At 44.5% G+C, this 18,728-nt stretch overlaps 1 protein-coding gene across 2 annotated transcripts in view; it reads right to left on the bottom strand.

Moving 5' to 3' along the window:
* CTBP2 (C-terminal binding protein 2) overlaps positions 1 to 18,728 on the bottom strand; it is a 147,451-nt gene that overhangs the window by 59,526 nt on the left and 69,197 nt on the right. For both annotated transcript variants that reach the window (XM_063340258.1, XM_063340259.1), the window contains exon 2: positions 5,776 to 5,935. In XM_063340258.1, the coding sequence (XP_063196328.1) occupies positions 5,776 to 5,833 (58 nt within the window). In that variant the 5' untranslated portion in view covers positions 5,834 to 5,935. The remainder of the gene's footprint in view (positions 1 to 5,775; positions 5,936 to 18,728) is intronic.

The raw sequence follows: 18,728 nt of genomic DNA, 5'->3' as shown, positions 1-18,728 counted from the left end.
GTAAATACTCGAGGAATTCCTACAGGAAATACGATTATGGGTAGCACCAGAGAAGCCTCATCCAAAGAGGACACTAGGGTGCCTCTCAGAATATAAGTCAGTAAGTCAAAGAGGCGAGAGACTCACGCATTAAGCACTGCAGAGTATTTGTGACTGTGCTGGCATTTATCAGCCATTAGACGTATCAAAAGACCTGAAACAAAAAAAGAATATGAATGGCTTGTTTGGCACTGCAAACAGTTCTGCTATTTTGCAAAGTACAGACAGCTTTGGTGGCACAAACTGACACGTAAGGACATGATTTCCCACTGGATAACGACAAATCCTGAAGCAAAAACTCTTATCAGGAAATTTCTGGGCTCACTTGGCCGTGCGATTATTTTTTTTCTTTGCTTCTTGTTCATCTCAGGGCTGCCACTTTCGAGGCATGTGTTGAAAGCTTAACTGACTCATAAATGTCAGTGCAAACTTTAACCTATAAAGCTGGGCATTAAAATTTCATGGCAGCGGTGTTGCAGGCAGCCGGGTAGCGCAGTGGCAATGGTATGGAGCAGAGGCAGCACACGGGATCGTCGAAAGAGGAATTCAGTGGGGCTGGACAACCCGTGTTCTACACACTGCCATCCTGTATCCTGGATGTGCCACCACTACTGACACGTCCCCATTAAGCTTCTACATTTCATGAGGAAACGATAACGCAACCTTGCACACTGCCACAGCAGCTTTTCCTCTGGCTTCCCAGCCAGGCTGTTCCTGAAAACACTGCCAGCAACTGCGGAGGGCCGCTCCTCACTCCCTGTCTAGCTCCCAGTATTATTTCATACTTTTTTAACCATATTCACAGAAGCACAGGATAAAGAACATCTGAGGAAGCAGCAGGCTGGGCCGCGGAAGTGATGCTTCAAGTTATTTCCTTGCATGGGAATGCCTCCTGCAAGCACCAGAGCCCTGCGGGAATGATGGATTCCAAGCACCAGGAGTGCTGCAGACTTCTGAGCTAGTGGTTTCCTCGGGGCACTGACAAACACCTTGTTCTGCCACAGGTAGCACAGAAAAAATTACACCTAATCTCTCTCTTCTGTTGTTTCCTAAATGAAAGGCAGGTGAGCTTCTGCCCTGAGGGTTATTGCTGCTGATGGTTTGACATCACTGCTGGGAGAGTCCCACGCTGCAACAAGCACCAGGGCACTGCCAGCCAGAGACACAACCGTCTGCGGCCGGATTCTGCGGCTGAACCTTCCCTTCAGCAAAACAGCAAGAAAAACAACGTATTGGCGATATTGCACATCTTGCCTACATTCAGTCATCTTAGCAGGACCTGCCATGGTTTCTCCTCAACCTGTAGCTTCACTTGCTTTCTGCTGCCCAGAGGGAGGCAGAGGAGGCTGGGAGCAGTGAGGAAGAGCAGGAGGAAACTGCCAGGCTTATGAGACAAGGAGAAATAACACAGATATCTGTAGGATCATGCAATGGGAGACCGTCATAAGAAATTAAAGTCAGGGCAGTCATGACGGATAGAAGGGCTCTACAACTACTTGAAAGGAGGTTGTAGCGAGGGGGAACTCCATCTCTTCTCCCAAGTAACAGGCAATAGGAGAGGAGGAAATGGCCTCAAGTTGCACCATGGGAGGTTGAGGATGAATATTAGGAAAAATTTCTTCACGGAAAGCGTTATCAAGCATTGGAACAGGCTGCCCAGGGAAGTGGTGGAGTCGCCATCCCCGGAGGTATTTAAAAGACGGGTAGACATGGTGCTGAGCGATATGGTTTAGCAGTGGTTTTGTCAGTGTTAGGTCAATGGTTGGACTCAATGATCTCAAAGGTCCCTTCCAACCCAGATGACTCTATAAGGGTAAGCTTATTTCTCGCAGCACCTAAGTTTGAGGGCCAGTTGTCTGAGCTCCTGCTCTCACCTTCTTCGCACAGGCTCCATCCTTGCTCCGATTACTCTGTGCTCATCTTCACCTAGCTCTGCTGCTCCCCCCGCACCCCCTGCACGCTGGCAGAGGTCCCCACCTCACACCCACCACCCCTGTGCCTCAGGGAGCGTCACAGAGCACCCAACACCACCTTCAGCTGCGTTGGCAGTGCCCACTTCATTTCTTTCCAAGACTGAGAAATTGCCCCAAATTTGGGAACAATGACGGGCACACTCCTGACACCACAACAACTCTGCTGCAAAATTCAGACCTTTTTATCCAAAACAAAGCAGACCAGTACCGCAGCTGCAGGATCACAGCTCTGCTTTGTTTCAAACACAGCAAAACCAACATCCCTCTCCCTCTCCCACTCAGACCCAGCTCTACAATTTTTGTTGTAATTCTATTTTTTTAATTCACCCCGAGGTAAAAAATCCTCATGGAATGGAAAATTTCAGCTCAAACAAATTAAAAATGTGTCAAAATTACAAGCTAATGGGAACAGGATCTGAACTAGGGGTGCTGGACTAGCCTAACTAAATACAGCGCCAGCGGCTCCACCTCTAAAGCATATTTTGACCCGCTACGTAATTAGACACAATTCCACAAACTAGAGTTATGTAAACCACTCCACATACATTATTTTTGAAAGTCCCAGCCATTCACTGGATACATCTTTCCACCCACACGGATCCAATTACAGAATCGGCACCCAAACTCTCTGGGACAGCCAAAAAAGAAAGAAAAGGGCAAGCCAAGATCACTACAAGCACACTCCGACTTAGCTTCATTCGTACGGGCATCTCAAACACACTTAATTCTTAACAGACTGCTCTAGATGTCTTTATAAAATTTCTTTATCCCTTCAAGTCTGCATCCCTATCCCACCCGTATTTTCCTACAGAGCAAAATCCATTACCTGGTGCAAAGAGCTCACCTCTTCCGAACAGCCTGCTTAGAGGAAAAAGTAACACCGTCATACAAAGATGTCATAACTATATTAAAAAAAAACAGAGGAACTGGTCAAGCTGAGTAACGCAATGAGACTGAGCTGCTTCTCTTCCTGGAAGACTCATAAACCTGCCCATAAAGGCTATGAACCAGCATTTTCAAAGACACCACCCCCTTTTATGGCTTGGATTATTTTTCCATGCCAGATGCACGTTTAACAGAGTCATACAAACACTGCAGCTTCTTAATATACTCTTTTAATACTGTGGCAGTCTGTAAGCTATTTCCCTCAACATGTGACTAGTTGCGTTTTTAGTAAGTGCGTATGAAGAAGAATCCTTCAGTGGCAGTTAGTACAGTGCGATGAAGACCTGAAGTGTTAAGTATTATCATCTGGGGGTACGGATAGTGATTACAACACGCAGCCTGAGCATATTTCACCTCCAGACCTGCCACCATCCTGCTGGGTGGAATGAAGTCTCTTCCTAGCAAACTCTCCAAGGGTTTGTGTTGTGAATAGTGAAACGGATGGTACAGTATACGCAACTGCATAAAAAGCACAGAAATCCACCTACATACCGCAAAACATTTAGCTTTTCATAACAGGAACTCATTAAAAATGACTTCTTTGGACCACATTGCACTCGGCTCGATGGAGCAGTGGAGATTCTTCTCACTGAACACTGTTCTGTTAGCAAAAAGACTCCTCTCATCAGCCTGCTGAAGTAGTTCCCTAATTTCTCATCATCTTTCACCAATTATTCCGTATACCTTTCAAGAGAAAAGCTAATTTTTTTCAAAGTGTGTTTTCACAGCAGCTGGAATGGCCCCTCTTCAGGGCTTTATTATTCTATAATCCAAGATTAGGAGCTTGTAATAAAAAATAGCCATCAGAGATGCCAGTATAGTATACCACAGTCCTACAAGTCTAGTATTTTGGAAAGCCCTAAGCTTTTTGCATTTTTCAAGGTAATTTTTACGATGTTGCTTACACTCGGTCCTAATCTGTTGCTCATAAATACAACACAACAGTGCCTTACAACGGTGAATCCCATCAGTTCAACCAAATCACAAAACAAGTGGCAAATGACGAAGTATGCTTTAAAAAGTTATGTCTTCTGCACATTTACAGATTAGAAAAGAATATCTTTTGACCAAGAAAGAAGAAAAAAGCTCATATATCAGAGGAAAATAATCTAAACTTCAATCACATCTAACGCTCTGTTAGCAGGTTTGTCGTACGATCCTTTTGAATTTCTTGTACACTCAGCAACTAGATCTGATAGTAAACATCAAACCGGGAAGGCAGCTTTTGAAAATCCAGGCTCAGCTGATACAACTCTTTTAAGTCAAGTTCAAAGTAAATTTTGAAGATGAGATAGCAGACTACACCTGAGTTTTTATGACATTCAATAGGAGAAAGATGCAGCTCCACACTGCAGCGCACCCTGGATACTCCCTCCTCCCAACTCTCATCTTCTCTGCTTTGCCTCCCCCCTCCCCCTCCAAAATTAACAGGGCAAAATTAATAGAGCTAAGTAACTCACGACAAGTTTAAAGCAACAGCGAGGGAGTTTTACTTCGACGTGATAGAGTAAGCAAAAAATCAAGGCAAAACCGACCCAGTCCTGCTGATCAGCATTTTACACTCACTGGAAACTCCACAAACCCCACACATTTTGCACGAACAGACGCCATGCAGCTCCCCTGTGAGCTCGGCGCTTTCATCCACGAGCAAAGCCTATTTCACCTTGTTGGCATTCAAGTAATAATGCAAATTGTTACCCTGAAGGCCACTATCCATCTCCTTAAGAGCAGATGAACGCTGTAACTCTTTAAGAGATATGACTTAAGATATTCTTCCTAAAATAACACTCTGTTCTGCTTTTGCTGCTGATGGTAAAACTTTCACGAGTGTCGGTTTGCATGAGAGAATTATCAGGGCGTACACCAAAATGTCAGAGCTTGTTTGCCATCACTTGATTACTATCATAAGTAACTTACACTATGTGAACTGCAATAGAAAATGTTATCTATAGACTTTTTCTGCTGGAAAAATTGAAATAGAAGGTGAAAGTCATGGTGACATTGTAACATAGTATAAATACAGAATGATTTACAGCATTATCTGCCTTATCACCGCACACCAACGAAAGAGAAGTTGTTCTAACAATTTTCCCCAAAACGTAAGAAATACTTAAACAACAACTTGTAAATTTTCCACAGGATGATAGTCAACATTATGGGACATTGTCTACTTTCACACCTCCTGAGTGAAGACGCAACTCTGAAACAGCCAAATCCCTGCCTGTCTCTGAGAAACGAGGCAAAGTCTGACGCAGGGAAGGCCGAGGGCAGCTGCATGGAAGTGGAGGATGCTGAGCTTTATCCAAATGCCTCACATGGCGCTTCCCAAACCCTGCAGCCAGCCCGAGGAGAGCATGGGACTGAAGTCTTGGATGCTGGAACTGGCACTGCTTGGAGAGGGAAGGGAGGAAAGTTATGGCACCAGGCTGTGTGTCCCGGCTCTTCCTCCAGCCAGAGGAGACCTCCCAAAAGCAGCACATTTAACAGAGCACAACTCTTTTCTAAAGACAGTATAAATTTAATCTGTGTTTCAAATTGGGACTGACTAGATCATTTCAGTAGAAATACGGCTAAAAGAAGACCTGGTAATTAAACAAAAATCCTGTTTGCAGGACTACAGATGACTTTCAAATTAGGAACCAGTATATGCCTTGCCAATGTTTCAACATTGGTATGACTGTATTTTGAACAACACAGAGGACAGGTGATCTAGTCCTGGATGTCTTTATGTCTAAATGCTGTAAAAACCAAGGAAAAATTAGATATTCTACCTTAATCATCCGTCAACTTCTACAGAAAAACTGGAGCATACTCTTACCTTCACAAATTCTGTCCAGTCGCTGCCGCTTGACTTTGTGTTTATCCACAAGTGCCATTCTCGACGGTATTTTGCAACTTTCTGATTCAAAAAGCAAAGCAGTCCCCCAGGAGCTTAGGAAAACTCACAGGAATGGGCGTGCATACCGCCACTGTCGATCCTGCAGAGAAACGAAAGGATTCATTAGGATTCCCGGCAGACCAGGTGAGACCTGCCTGCCCCCAACAGCAGAGCAGGTTTCTGGAAGGACAGTTGCGAGTTTAATGCTTCTGACCCAAGGCCAGGCTGGCGGGGCTTGGAGCAACCTGGTCCAGTGGGAGGTGTCCCTGCCCATGGCAGGGGGTTGGAACTAGACGATTTTTAAGGTCCTTTCCAACCCAAACCATTCTCTGATTCTATGATTCTAACCCCTGCGTCCCACCGGTCACACATCGTACACTGCAAATCAAGATTATAGCCCCTTTATCTTCCCTGAGATCAGAAAAAACAGCATTGTACACAAGAACCGCCGAAGCGCTGTATGGCCTTCCCAGTTTTATTTCTGTCTTAAAAACCTATTCCTAGCAGATAAAATCCATTAAATTATTTTGTAGGCTCACAGACACTGAAAGATTATTGGAGAGTATATAAAAACGGGAAAGTAACTCTTGCTTTTCCAGTACTTTTACACACATACACACACACAAACCACTTTCATATCTTATTTAAGCCTTACCCTGTAAAAGTCATCAATAGACCTTGAATTTGCAACTAGACCTTGATACAAATTCCAGCTGTCACCGTAGCCCGTCCTTACCTTCATACTTGAAGCGCTAACATTAAACTTTGGGTGCGAGAGTCGTTTCTAGCAGGCACACTTTTAAATGCTGATGAAATAAAGCTACCCGTAAAGCTGTATGTGTGGCTGATTTATAAGAAAAGCTCTGCAAGGGGACAACAGCTGCAGGCTTTTCTGCATTTTGGTGACACAGAGGAAGACCCTAAATGGATCCTCTCAGCTCTGATGGTTTTGTTCCTACAGAGAGCCAAAGGTTCGTTTAATCCCTCAACGCTCTGACCTGAGCTCAGGCTGCTGCCCCTGAACGTGCCGTTGTGGCACTTTTACCCAACAGCTTCCCTGTAAAATCCCGGTATGAGCTTTTCAAAGCAAGTTCCACAACAGTATTTATGGATCAAGCCACACAATTAGAGACCTCATGCTGACAACTGAATTCAAACAATTCAACACTACACGCGCTAATTTTTTACTGAGTTATGCTATACTACCAGTGATTCAATATCCTCTTTTATATTTTAAGGTGAAGACAGATGACCCTGATAGGAGCTACAAACCCTCCAGGGAGCATCCTGTTCAAGAAGCTCCTGCCCCCCCCAGCCACCCCTCGCCCTTTTAAACCTACTTAAAAGGTGTCAAAAGAGCAGAATTAGTAGAAAGCTGTAATTTCTGGAAACAAAGCAAAACACCACCACCACATTTTTGGAGGCCTTGCAAGGAGAGACGGGGAAGAGGGAGACAGGCACAAGTGCAAGCACAGCAAGAAATCCTCTCCCGAGTGGCCATCCGTATCGTGCTGCAAAGTCTCAACCACTCTGCCTACAAAGTACTAGAAAGGGTTAAATAAATAAATAAATTCTGAAAAGACAGGAATAACCACAACCTTGGTACGAGTCATTCAAACTGACCCCCAAAGAGCTCCTCCGTGGCAGGTGAATTTTCACACTGCATTATTTGCACACAAAATTTTCACGACAAACTAAAAAACCGCTGGGTTCACGTCATATAGGACACAGGAGAACAAGACATCGGGAATCAGAAAAATCCAGGCTGACATCCAAAAATTGACCTTGGGCAACGTCTGTAACCTCGACTTCTGCTTCCCCTTCTGTAGAGCAGCGATAGCAACACTTAACCCGTCTTCTTGAAACACTTCAGGTTCTTCACATTCACATAGTCCGGTCAGGCGTTTCTACCTTGCGTTTTATTCCTCTGCAACAGCTTACGGCTCTCCTAAAACCACGCCAGGGCAGCAATAACTGCCCAGAAAACCCAGTTAACAAACGCAATAGGCGAGGCTGAGCATGTGAGGGATGAGGGCTCTAACAAAGCCGCCGCATACCAAGATGACAATTTCATGGAGATTATTGTTATTATTATAAATGGTTATCAATTATGCATCACATTGATAGTTAATTTATAAAAGGAAAAGGGTTGTGTTGGTACAACTGAATTCTGACTAAGGGAAGATAGGCGATTTCCTGGTAGTTAATGGCCAATTTCCCAGCAGCACAACTGCAGCATAATCTCTGAGATTTATAGCAATAATTAATTGATTTTTTTTAAACATAGGGATGCTAAAGAGCTCGATTCCCACTCACATTAATAATTAATGCAACATTCTAAAAGAAGCAGAAAACTTCCATTCCAGAGGCAGAAGCTTGCTACAGTCAAACTATTTCTTACAACAAAAATGAAACTGTTAGCGTAGCTGAAGCCCGAGTAGCTAACAGCATTTCCATCATCAACATTTAAAAGTACAGTCATGATTTTTCAGCTCTATTACATCCCACTCCGCTTTTAGGGAGAAACACCAGGTTATAAAAAAGTAAAGCCAGGAGAAAGTAAGCTAGTGTTTTGTTCTGAAAATGCTCAAATGGTTCATTATGTTGGGGCTGCAACTCGTTCCCCCTTTTTTCCCCAACAAAATCAATATGCAAAGTGTATTTAATTTTGACAAGAGTGCATTTTCTGATGGACAAATGCTTCCATTAGAGTTCTTTTCTCTTACCATCTCAATTCCCTGCATTACTCCCTGGAGGAAAACTTTCTACAAAAGAAACTAATAACAATCAGAGAAATTACTGCTCATATTATCAGAATCCCACGCAGCTTAATGTAATGCCCATGAATGAACTTCTTCCTAATGATGTTAACTATTCCAGCTTTGTCTGACAGGTGTCCACGATGATATCAACCAGCAATAAAAGCCCAACTCAGAAGACTTATTAGAAATGTGGCAGGAGCTGCTGAGCAGGATCTGGCAGGGATGGATAAAATGGAGAAAAGCAGATGTGCAGGGCACAGAAACAAGCGGATACTCCCCAGCCTTGGTATGAAGCTGTAATTAAGAAAGCAGTTCTTCCATTTGTGGGATGGAGGACGCAATTAGTTGCGCACCCAACTTCAGTCTATCCTCAATGATTTCTCCATCCAACCCAATCTCAAAACAATCGTAAGGCTAAATGTCCCCCACAATAAAATAAATATAATCAGGCTACGCAGGACAAAAATCATGGTCAGCAATTAAAATACAAGAAAACCTCATTGTGTAAGGAAATTTGAGTGAGAGAGGCGCACGCACAAAAATTGTACTTCATCTTCAGCAAGATTAGGAAACAAGTGAAGTGATTTACATACAGTAATTGCATGGCCATGTTAGCCTCCAACAGTGTCTTTCAAAATGTAAATTTTCTTGAAAACCCTCGGACACAATGATAGTCCAGCAGTTCTTTATTTATTTAAAGAAGGAACGTACTCAAACACAATGTTTGAGGAAAAAACCCAATCCTGACGTAACACATTTAAATAGCTTCTTAATACTGCCCGTTAAATACCACAATCCATGAGCCAGAAAATGAGAGCAGAGAAAGCTGTAGCAGGGCTTGTTTTTCCTGCTTTAGATGGAAAACGGAAAGAAAGAAAAAGTGATTTTCCCGAATAAAATGCACTGTTAGACAAAAAGAAGAGAAAGGTGACTTCACAAAGAATGTGTTGTCTTCTAAGCTCTCTCTCAACTAGCACTGTTCTATCGTCTTTTCATGGCATACGTAGGTAGCACAGGAACACGAACATAAATAGGGAACGTCTATTTTAAAGTATCCGTCACAGGCATCATCAAACACCGTGGCACCCAGCAGGTGACTAAGAGCCACCACTCTATACAAACTGTGTCTCATGTGTTCCCTCTCTGCGCCCAGCTCCGGGAAAGCGGAATGGTGTCCCCTACACCCCATTTTGCGACAAGACGACGCTGACGCAAGGACACAGCCCCGCTGCAGCGCCGCAGGCTGTGGCAAGCATCATGAAAGGACCTGTGAGTTTTGCCCAAAATGCAGCTCATCGGCAAGGATGCAATAAATCCGCGATTGCTGCCTTTTAAGGTGTGAATGAACAAGTGGTACGAACACACTACTTCTGCCAATGAATACATGGTCATAGGTTAAGTGTGACTCCTCTTTAACTTCAAATACAAGCATTTTTCTAAACAATCAAAAAAAGCACACACACACTCCCAGATCCTCAGTGGAGTCAAAATCGTGTTGCTCACAGTTTCCAACTACATTTTCTACCCTCTACAAAATATGCCATCAACAAAACGGAGATTCCCTACTACAGGGAACTCCTGGCTCCACGAACCGCAAAAGCTCCCATTTCCAAACAACAAAGGAAAATTTCTGCCCTTCCTCACATCTAAACTGGGTTCCCACATGTACAACTCCTTACTTAAACAAGGGAAAATCCAGTCCAAATGTTTTGATGATACCATCGGACATCTCCTAGGCTGTTGGGAAGGAGAAGCTCCCAGAAAAGGTTTTGTACTTGTGACTACTGCAGGACATCGTTCCTCTCAGCTGGAAGCAGACCAGGATGCCCGAGTGGTCCATAATGGTGAAGTTAGTATCTGTCAATGCCAAGGGCAACTCTCCCTGCAGCGTCCTTTGTGTTAAGGTCCAGATTTCCAAAGCTCAATCACACTTGAATTGAGATTTCAATGCAAGAACATCCCTCGGAACTGTGAACTGTTTAAGCCCTGCCTCAGCATCACCGGGTGTTAACTATTCTCAACTAGCTGCCCATTTCCACCGCTGATTATTTCAGACGTCGGCAGCTGCCATGGGGAGGGCAGGAGGGGCTGAGAAGCGGAGTTCAGTGCAAGAAAGGAAACGCGGAGAAAAGAAAGAAGGAAAGGAGACACGCAGAGATAATGACAGGGGAGGGAAGCGGACAAAGGAGATGGCACAATGCAGGAGGAACACTTTGTGAACACTGTGTCATCATCCTTCCTCCCTACGCCGGCGGCACATCCTTAAGTGGGATGCCCCGCTCAGCCCCCATCACCTTCTCTCTCTAAAGCCCTGGCACGACCGCAGGGGAGGAGGGAGGCACATGGAAGGGGAGGCACAGACAACACGATCCTTTTTGAGATCCTGGTTTTGGACGTTTTCTTTTAAACAACAGTAAAACAACATGGGGAACTCACAGTGCCAAGACACCATTAAACCTGATAGCCCAGCAGGAACCAGAAATGGATTAAACATTTATATGGGTAGTGAGAACAAACATAGATTTTCATTAGCCAAAATAAAAAGAGTAGGGTTGTTGTTTTGGGGTTTTTTGTTTGTTGTTCTTTTTTTTTTTTTTTTTAATGCCATTGTATGGGAAATAGGATGCTGGGGAGAAAAAAAAAAAGCTTTTTCCCACTTTCTGGAAAAACTACCTTGGCTCTAAATCAAACCTCAGTGCCAGGCTTCCAACAGCCTGCATCCCCCCCATGGACCCTCAGCACCCTCAAAACAGTGAGGGCAGGCCTCTTGCTACAAAACCATTGTTAATTAGGTTTAATGCTTTTACTAGTTATTAGTATGATTTTGCTGCCACAGAGCGTTCAGCGATGTTTTGCATTAAGGCCTCTCTGTGGGAATGACTGGATGACGCCGCGGGTGGCAGTTAAGTGTTTTTTGTCTAGGTGACTCACTTGTTTTCTGCCCAGAAACTTAACAACCAAAGTCTTGCCCCTCCACTGCCTACCTGGTGCCTTCCCCTGAAAACTGCCGGGGAAAGCGCACTCACTGGGAGAGAAAACAGTAACGCAGCAGGTTAAACGTGCTTCGTGGTGAGCCGGCACTCCCACGTCAGCACCTGCTGATGGCAAATAAAGAGCTCTGCTGCTCTTCACCGTACAGAAAAGCAGAATAACATGCTGTAGGAGTCTTGCGCTGAAGAACTGGTAACAATTTTGAAGAACTTGCTATTATATGAGTGAACAAAATGTACCATAACGGCATATGAGCCTGCACATCTGTTGCTAAATTAAACACGCTACATAACGATGCAGACCACATCTTAAACCATTATGCAACAAGATACAGACTGTGCTAAAATAATAAGGCTTCAAAGATGACATAGAGGGCCTGATCCTGCATTCCTTTTAGCCCTTGAAAGTCATGGTGAGTACCCCTCATCAGTTCTACTCCATCAAAGCCACTTCTTGACTCAGTAAAAGAAGAATCACAATTTTATTTGTGTGTGTGTATATATATATATATATCTGTATATATGCCCTTCAAAGGAAAAAAAGACATACAGGTTTGTAGCATTTTCCTTCCTCTCCATCTTAATGATGCATAAAGCATGAGAGAGGTTTTTGTTTAGATCTGGATTTTTTTTTAAAGTTTCTTTAAGAATTGTATTTCAGGTTACAAATCGCGCTCCAATTTGGGTTCTTGCTAGTCAGACAGATGTTATGAAGACCTACTGAAATGACAATATTCAAGTTGCCTCAATAGCCACCGTACAAAAGAGAAAGGACTAAGATACCTGGGGTTTTGTTCCTATTTTATTTTTCAACATTTTTTCCCAATTTTATTTTCCAACATTAGCGAATAGTTCTTGGCTTTGAGAAAAGAAGATCCAGGCATGCTCCTTCGTCAGGTACTAACAGCCCTCCGCAGGTCCTCTGTGAGTCTTCAAGTAAAAGTAGGAAATACCAGAACTGGCACTCCTTCCATTCCCAAAGCTAAAATACAAACAACCACCCCAAACAGACAGCAAGAAAATCGCTTTAAAGAAAATAACTGTCATCTCTCTTTCTGGCATCAGAAGTGAAACCAGTCGATGCTCTGCTTACCCTGCACCAACAGCCTTCAGGGGCCTGATGGTGGGCCAAACAGTAACCAGGAGCTGAACCCAAATTATCCACTTAGCTTTGAGAGCACCTAATCCATCTACTAATTAATCACGGGCCTCCTTCAGCCTCTCTTATCTTGTTTTTCTAAGTATCTGACACTGATAACGCGCACACTGATATTGCTACAGCACATAACCGACTGGGAAACTACTCTTAACTTTTCACATAAAACAAGAGGAAATGATACATAAATAATCTTACAGCCTCCAAACGACCCTGCCATACTGAAAAATAAAATCTCATTCTACATTTTACCAGAGTTCTTTAAATTTCTTGTTACTTATTTTCACTAATCGTAAAGACTAATGCTGGAGCGAGGTGAACCTTTGCTGGTTGTGCATCTGGATAACCAAAAGCTCGCCTCTATTCAAGCCGTTATTTGCTCCTGTACCAAAATCAGCACAGCCAAATTCGAAACCCCGAGAAAAATGACAATCTGCTGGTTTGTGGGATGAGCTATGCAGTTCCTTGGCCATTAGAGGGCATTTCATACTGCAGAGTGAAGCGCCGGCACAGCCTGTGCACAGCATCACTAACCCCCATCTGGAGCTGCTGCAGAACAGTTTCTGTCTACTCTCATTTAGTAATTGCCACTTTTCAACCTTTCCATATGCTGTATAAAGATGAGCAAGCAAGAGCAAGGACAAGAGGAAAATAAGATGAAATAGCTATGAAGAAAAGTCCTGGTTAAATAAACACTTTGGTCCACAGCTATTGTTGCTTCCAAGGTTTGGTTTTGTTCAGCTCACTTCTTCCCCCTCCCTAACTCCAACACAACAAACTTCATCCTTTTTACTCTCACAAACAGCACTTCATGTTTTAAGTTCAGAAAAACTGTAAATTGTGCCATCGCACCACTACCTATCTCCGGAGCTAGAGAGGAGAGCTCGTCTATCTCCAGAGCTGAACAAAAGTAAATCCAACCTCCTCACTGACAAGAGGTACGACATGGCCACTTACCTTCAGACGTCTCCTTCTAGTTACTACTATACTGCTAAATGTGAACTTTAAACTGTTTTCAGCTTCTGCTGGCTAGGAAACCACACAAAGCCACCCACTTCCCTGTTTCGGTGGTTTTCCTCTCTCCATCTAAATACAAATCAAATTAGGAAAGAGAGACAAGAGAGACAAGAGAGACAAGAGAGACAGATATCTCGCTATACATCTCCAAATACACGTATGTTTGTAATCAGGGTGGCCAAACTTCCTGACTGTGAGCTGCATACCAAAATCTTCATGTGGCTGAGAGCCACATCCTCCCAACCTCCATACCCTCCTCCCACCACACAGGCCCCTGTGCCCCCCTCTAAAGCCTTGCGTTTCTCGCATCACCACGACTCAGTGCTGCCAATCCACCAAGCCCGCTTTCCTTGCCGGTCTCCGTCCAAAAGCACGGGGCTGGCAGAGCTGGTGGCTGCATTTTGTGGTGCACTACAGCAGCACCCAGCACTCCTGCCTTGCAGGATTTCATTAAACATCTGTACGTAGTATGTACTGCCACGATACTCACAACTTACTCTTGAATTCCTCCTTAACAGACAGTTCAAAGCAGCAAGCGCAGCAATAGCAAGACTACCAAAAGGGCCCTAGATATCAAAGCTTTCCTTCAGGTGCCCATGCTTAAAGACTAACAGTAAACCCAAGACCAGCTATCTTTGCGACTCTTGCAAGTCCTTGACTCTGTATCACTCCAAATAAAAGAAATAATAAAAGAAGCAACCAGATGAATGCATCCTTACAAGCAAACACTTGGGATACTTGGGGAGCACAGCACTTCCTTCCTCTGCGCCATCTGTCCATGAAGACACCCCACTCCCACCTGGTATTCTGCATCACAGGTTGATGTGAGACAAGAACATGAATGACAGCACCCTCACCCCTGCCAGCACAGCCCACCTACAGACCTACAGGATGTACAACTGAAGTGTCACCAGGTCTGGAATACTACCCTTCACTCCTAATTTCTTAATTCTTCCATAATCAGGATCAGACAATTAAATCTTGCATGAAGACCCAAGTGGCTCCAGCGATGAGCTGCAATACAGGATGTTCTCCTTGGGCCCTGTCCCACAGTGACCAAACACTACATAGGACAATGGCTACTTATCGGGGAAGGTACCTCGGTGGCCTCAGCCCAGTTCCTTAGGGGATGCATGCTCATATCCCAGGGAAGATGACAGCAGTGCACACCAGCCCACACCTTCACGCCTCAGTTGAGGGAGAGAGTATTCTCCTTCTGCCTGGCAGGAGACTCCACCATTCAGTCAGGATGGAGCTAGCTCACGAGAAGAGTCCCTCGTGCCCCAGCTGCACCATGGTCCAGCAGAGCAGGAGACTCAGCTCCCCACTAGCACACCAAATTCACCCGTACGGAACAAACTTCTTGTGCTTCTCATTGTATCACAGGTATCTCAAGCTTTTTTCCCTGTCAAGTCTCCCAGAGCCTGTCCTGGGAGCTGTGCCTGGACTGGAATCAGCAAAAAGGAGCAGTGACACTCTTCTATCTCCAGGAAATCTTTGGAGTTATAATTTGCCCTTATCTTAGCGCTTATATTTACAAGCCTCTCTTACATAAAAAGTCCTCATCTGCATTGACTTATTTAGCAACATGAAATAAAATAGCCTGAAGCTATTCATGTTGCCTAACATACTTTTTTTTTTTTTTTATGTAGATGATGCTCTGTGTAAAGGAATATTCAAAGGGGAAAACTGTGTTTTGTTTGTAACACTTATTACTATCACCGAAGAAAATATGTTTAACAAGTCTCCAAGGGGGGAAACACATGTAATACCTTTAACAGCTCAGCTAATTCATCTTTTGCTGCCCGACTGCTGGCGAAATCTCAAATGGAAATTCTCAGAATGGAAACGTGGAAACCCCCATTTCTTGTGGTCCAAGAACTGTTCCTGCTATACAACCTCTTTCCATCGGAGTGAGTCCTGTTTGTTTTCAGCACATACCAGCTTTACAAAAAAAAAAAAAAAAAAAAAAGAGTTCAAGAGTTCAAGGCTACGTCTCCATTCAGGCGTACACCCACAATGCAAACCGGCCTCTCTGTCCTGTGCTGAAGGCATTCCTCTCCCCACCACCTACCTACAAAAGGGCCTTGTCCGAGGGAAATGAGAAATGAAGGAAGGAGCTAAGAACGGTGAAGAGGAGAAAAGCCCAGCCAGGTGACGGGGCATCAAGGACCAGGAGGGCTTGGATCAAGAAATGAGTCAGGGATGAGAATGAGGATGGAGGGTGGCTTTTGGAGTAAGCAAGGGTCTGGGGAGCCCCTGGGGACCCTCCTGCCCTTGGGGCTCCCCTCATGCAAAACCCATGCTCCAGACAAGACCGAGCCCCAAGGAGTCAGGCAAAAGTGCAGTCAGGATGAAATGTGTGTGTTCCCATGAATTCCAGTGGGAAAGAGCTCGGAGGGACGTGGGGCAGCTCCGGGACAGCTCAACCGCAAAACGCTGCCTTGTCCCCGCTCCTCCATCCCCATCCTTCCCTCCGCATCTTGCCTTTGCTGCTCTTGCAGCATCGCTTACGCGGTTTAATTTCCAGAGGAGTGAAAGGAGAGGGAAAGAGGGAGCCAAGTGAGTGGAGAGAGGTTTAGATAACAGTAATAAATAAGATTAAATAATTCTCTTGCCACTAACCTTTAGCGGTAAGTCAGAGTATCCTCTGCAACCACCACAGGTTTGCATAATCTACACATCTTTCTTATAAGTCTTGCCAGCTCACTGTAGCAAGGCTATTTCGGGATTTAACAACACTCAGGTTATTGACCTAAATTTATACAGGCTCATCTGGAGCCATAACGGTCCATTGTGTGCCGAGGCCTGCTCGGGACGCCTTAATACACAGATTATTGATGCAATGAACTGTGACGGCTCCTATAGAGCTGTTATGGTTTACTGTAGCAACACCTACTCGGGGTCCCTTTAATGCGCAGATCGGTGACACAATAGAAAGAAACGGCCACTACTTGGGGATGCATTATCCCACGGATCACTGACATGATAGACCCGCAGTGGTTCCAGCCTTCTCCCTTAATGCAGCGGGCAAACACGCCGAACCCCCAGGTTCCCAAATCGTGGGGAGCTGCGGGTGGACGAACAAGAGGTGTGGGGCCCAGTGATGTGGGGACGCTGCCCCCCTACCCATCCAAACCGGCCGGCTTGGAGGTGACATTTGCAGAAAGCAATTTGCTACTGAAAATAAGGATTTATAACGAAAGCCCCGGCGGGACCAAACTTTTAGCAAGAACAGCCACAGGCCTGCATTATAGATCAAGGCTAAAATCCTGTATGAGAAATACATGGAAATTAGCCAGAAAAAAAATCAGGGTCCAATTTTCAGCATAAAAAAAAGGAAAAGAAAACATTTTATGTTCTAAAAGAATGTGAAGAAAGCAAGCGCAATAGGAAAGTGCACAAATATCTACATTTCTCCCTTTTTTTCCTCTTGAAGAACAAAAATAATCTTAAGAGGCTGAAAACTAAGCATGGTTTAAACAAAGTCCCTTGTGTAGGGAGACCTCAGGCTGAGAAAAGGAAAATTAAAACATTAACACTAACCAAGTGTTCGCAGCCTCCTCACAAACAGCAGTGAATAGTTCAAAAAGCTGCAGCTGGCTTTTCACTATCGCGTGCATCTTCCCCACTATTTACCAGGAGCTTTTTTTAACATCGGTGACACTTCACATTCAAAACTGCAGTTAAAAATAGACCGTTGGTCCTCCCGTTTTAACCCTGCAAATTCCCTCTCCTCCTTTCCACCTCCCACATGCCTGGTGGTTTCCGTCTCGCTCCTCCTGCCCCACCGTGAGCTGCAGGGGGATGGAGGGGTGAGCCGGAGGGGGCTGCCCAGCTCCAAGCCCAGGGTTCCCCCACTTCTGCCCCAAGCCTGGGAGCATCCCTCTCCCATTTCTTCCCAAAGCTGGTAGCAGGCTTTATTTGCAGGAATGAAGGCAATGGGTCTATTCCGTATCTTGATTTCTCTTCCCACCTGCTTTTGCAGATGACATGAGTCTAGTGCTTTAAAAAACTGCACCCAACACTAATGTTTTCTCTCTGGCCTTAAATCCTGCAATCAGCAGCTCAACCAGGTGTGTAGAGAAAGAAATTCCTTTGTTATCCTGTAGCTACTTAAACGCTGAACCTTCAAAACCTCCTCGGGAAACAGGGCTGGGGAACGGCTGCCGCTACTACAAGGAGCCCTGCACAAGAGAGACTCGAAAATCAATATCCTTCACCCAACTTATCAAATTTACCGAGGACATTTATACAGTATAATTAAATAGAAAAGAGATACAAATACAGAAGAGTATTTGCACGGCACTGCATAGCAATTGCATTATCTCTGGAACAGAGGACACTTTGACAAAAAGGAGGGAAAACACCATATATCAACCAAAGAAGCTGCAAGGAGCATGGGGAAGGTCTCCGCTCTCATTGCTCACAGGGAATGTTTAACACTTAAGTAAAGACAGCCGCAAAATATACACCAGCATGGGTACCTAAGGCATTTCTGCAGGTCCTGTTCAGTCAGCCAAAACGATGCCATCAGAATTACGCCGGTGATGAATATCATCCAAAACGCTCAGTCGCCTCTCAGACTAGTGTAGGGTCTCTAACACATGTTGGGGCACTTACCCCTCGCTGGTGTGGAAGCACAGCAGACACTATTATGTCGCTTTTCAGCATATGAATGTACCAAGTAAAATCGATTTTGCCCAGTAATCCACTTGGTAAGTCAGTGACGTTTTCCACAACCAGCAGCCGTCTCTGCAGACTTGCAAGATAAAATCTTCTGTGCAAGGTTAAACCTGGGAAAGGCTGACTGCCAGCACAGGGCAAACTAAAACACTGTGGAAAAGGCAAACTAGATTATCTGGCTATTTGTTAAACAATTCTTCTCACAAGGGTTGTGTTACAAGCATGCTTTGTGAACGCTCCTTGCTTTCAGGTAGAGCCAAAGAAGCTGCCTCCTCGCTCAAA

Source organism: Chroicocephalus ridibundus, chromosome 6 (assembly GCF_963924245.1).
Source record: "Chroicocephalus ridibundus chromosome 6, bChrRid1.1, whole genome shotgun sequence".
In the NCBI taxonomy this organism is placed as follows: Eukaryota; Metazoa; Chordata; class Aves; order Charadriiformes; family Laridae; genus Chroicocephalus; species Chroicocephalus ridibundus.
The sequence above is the reverse complement of the archived record's forward strand: the minus strand, read 5'-3'. Positions and strand labels throughout refer to the sequence as shown.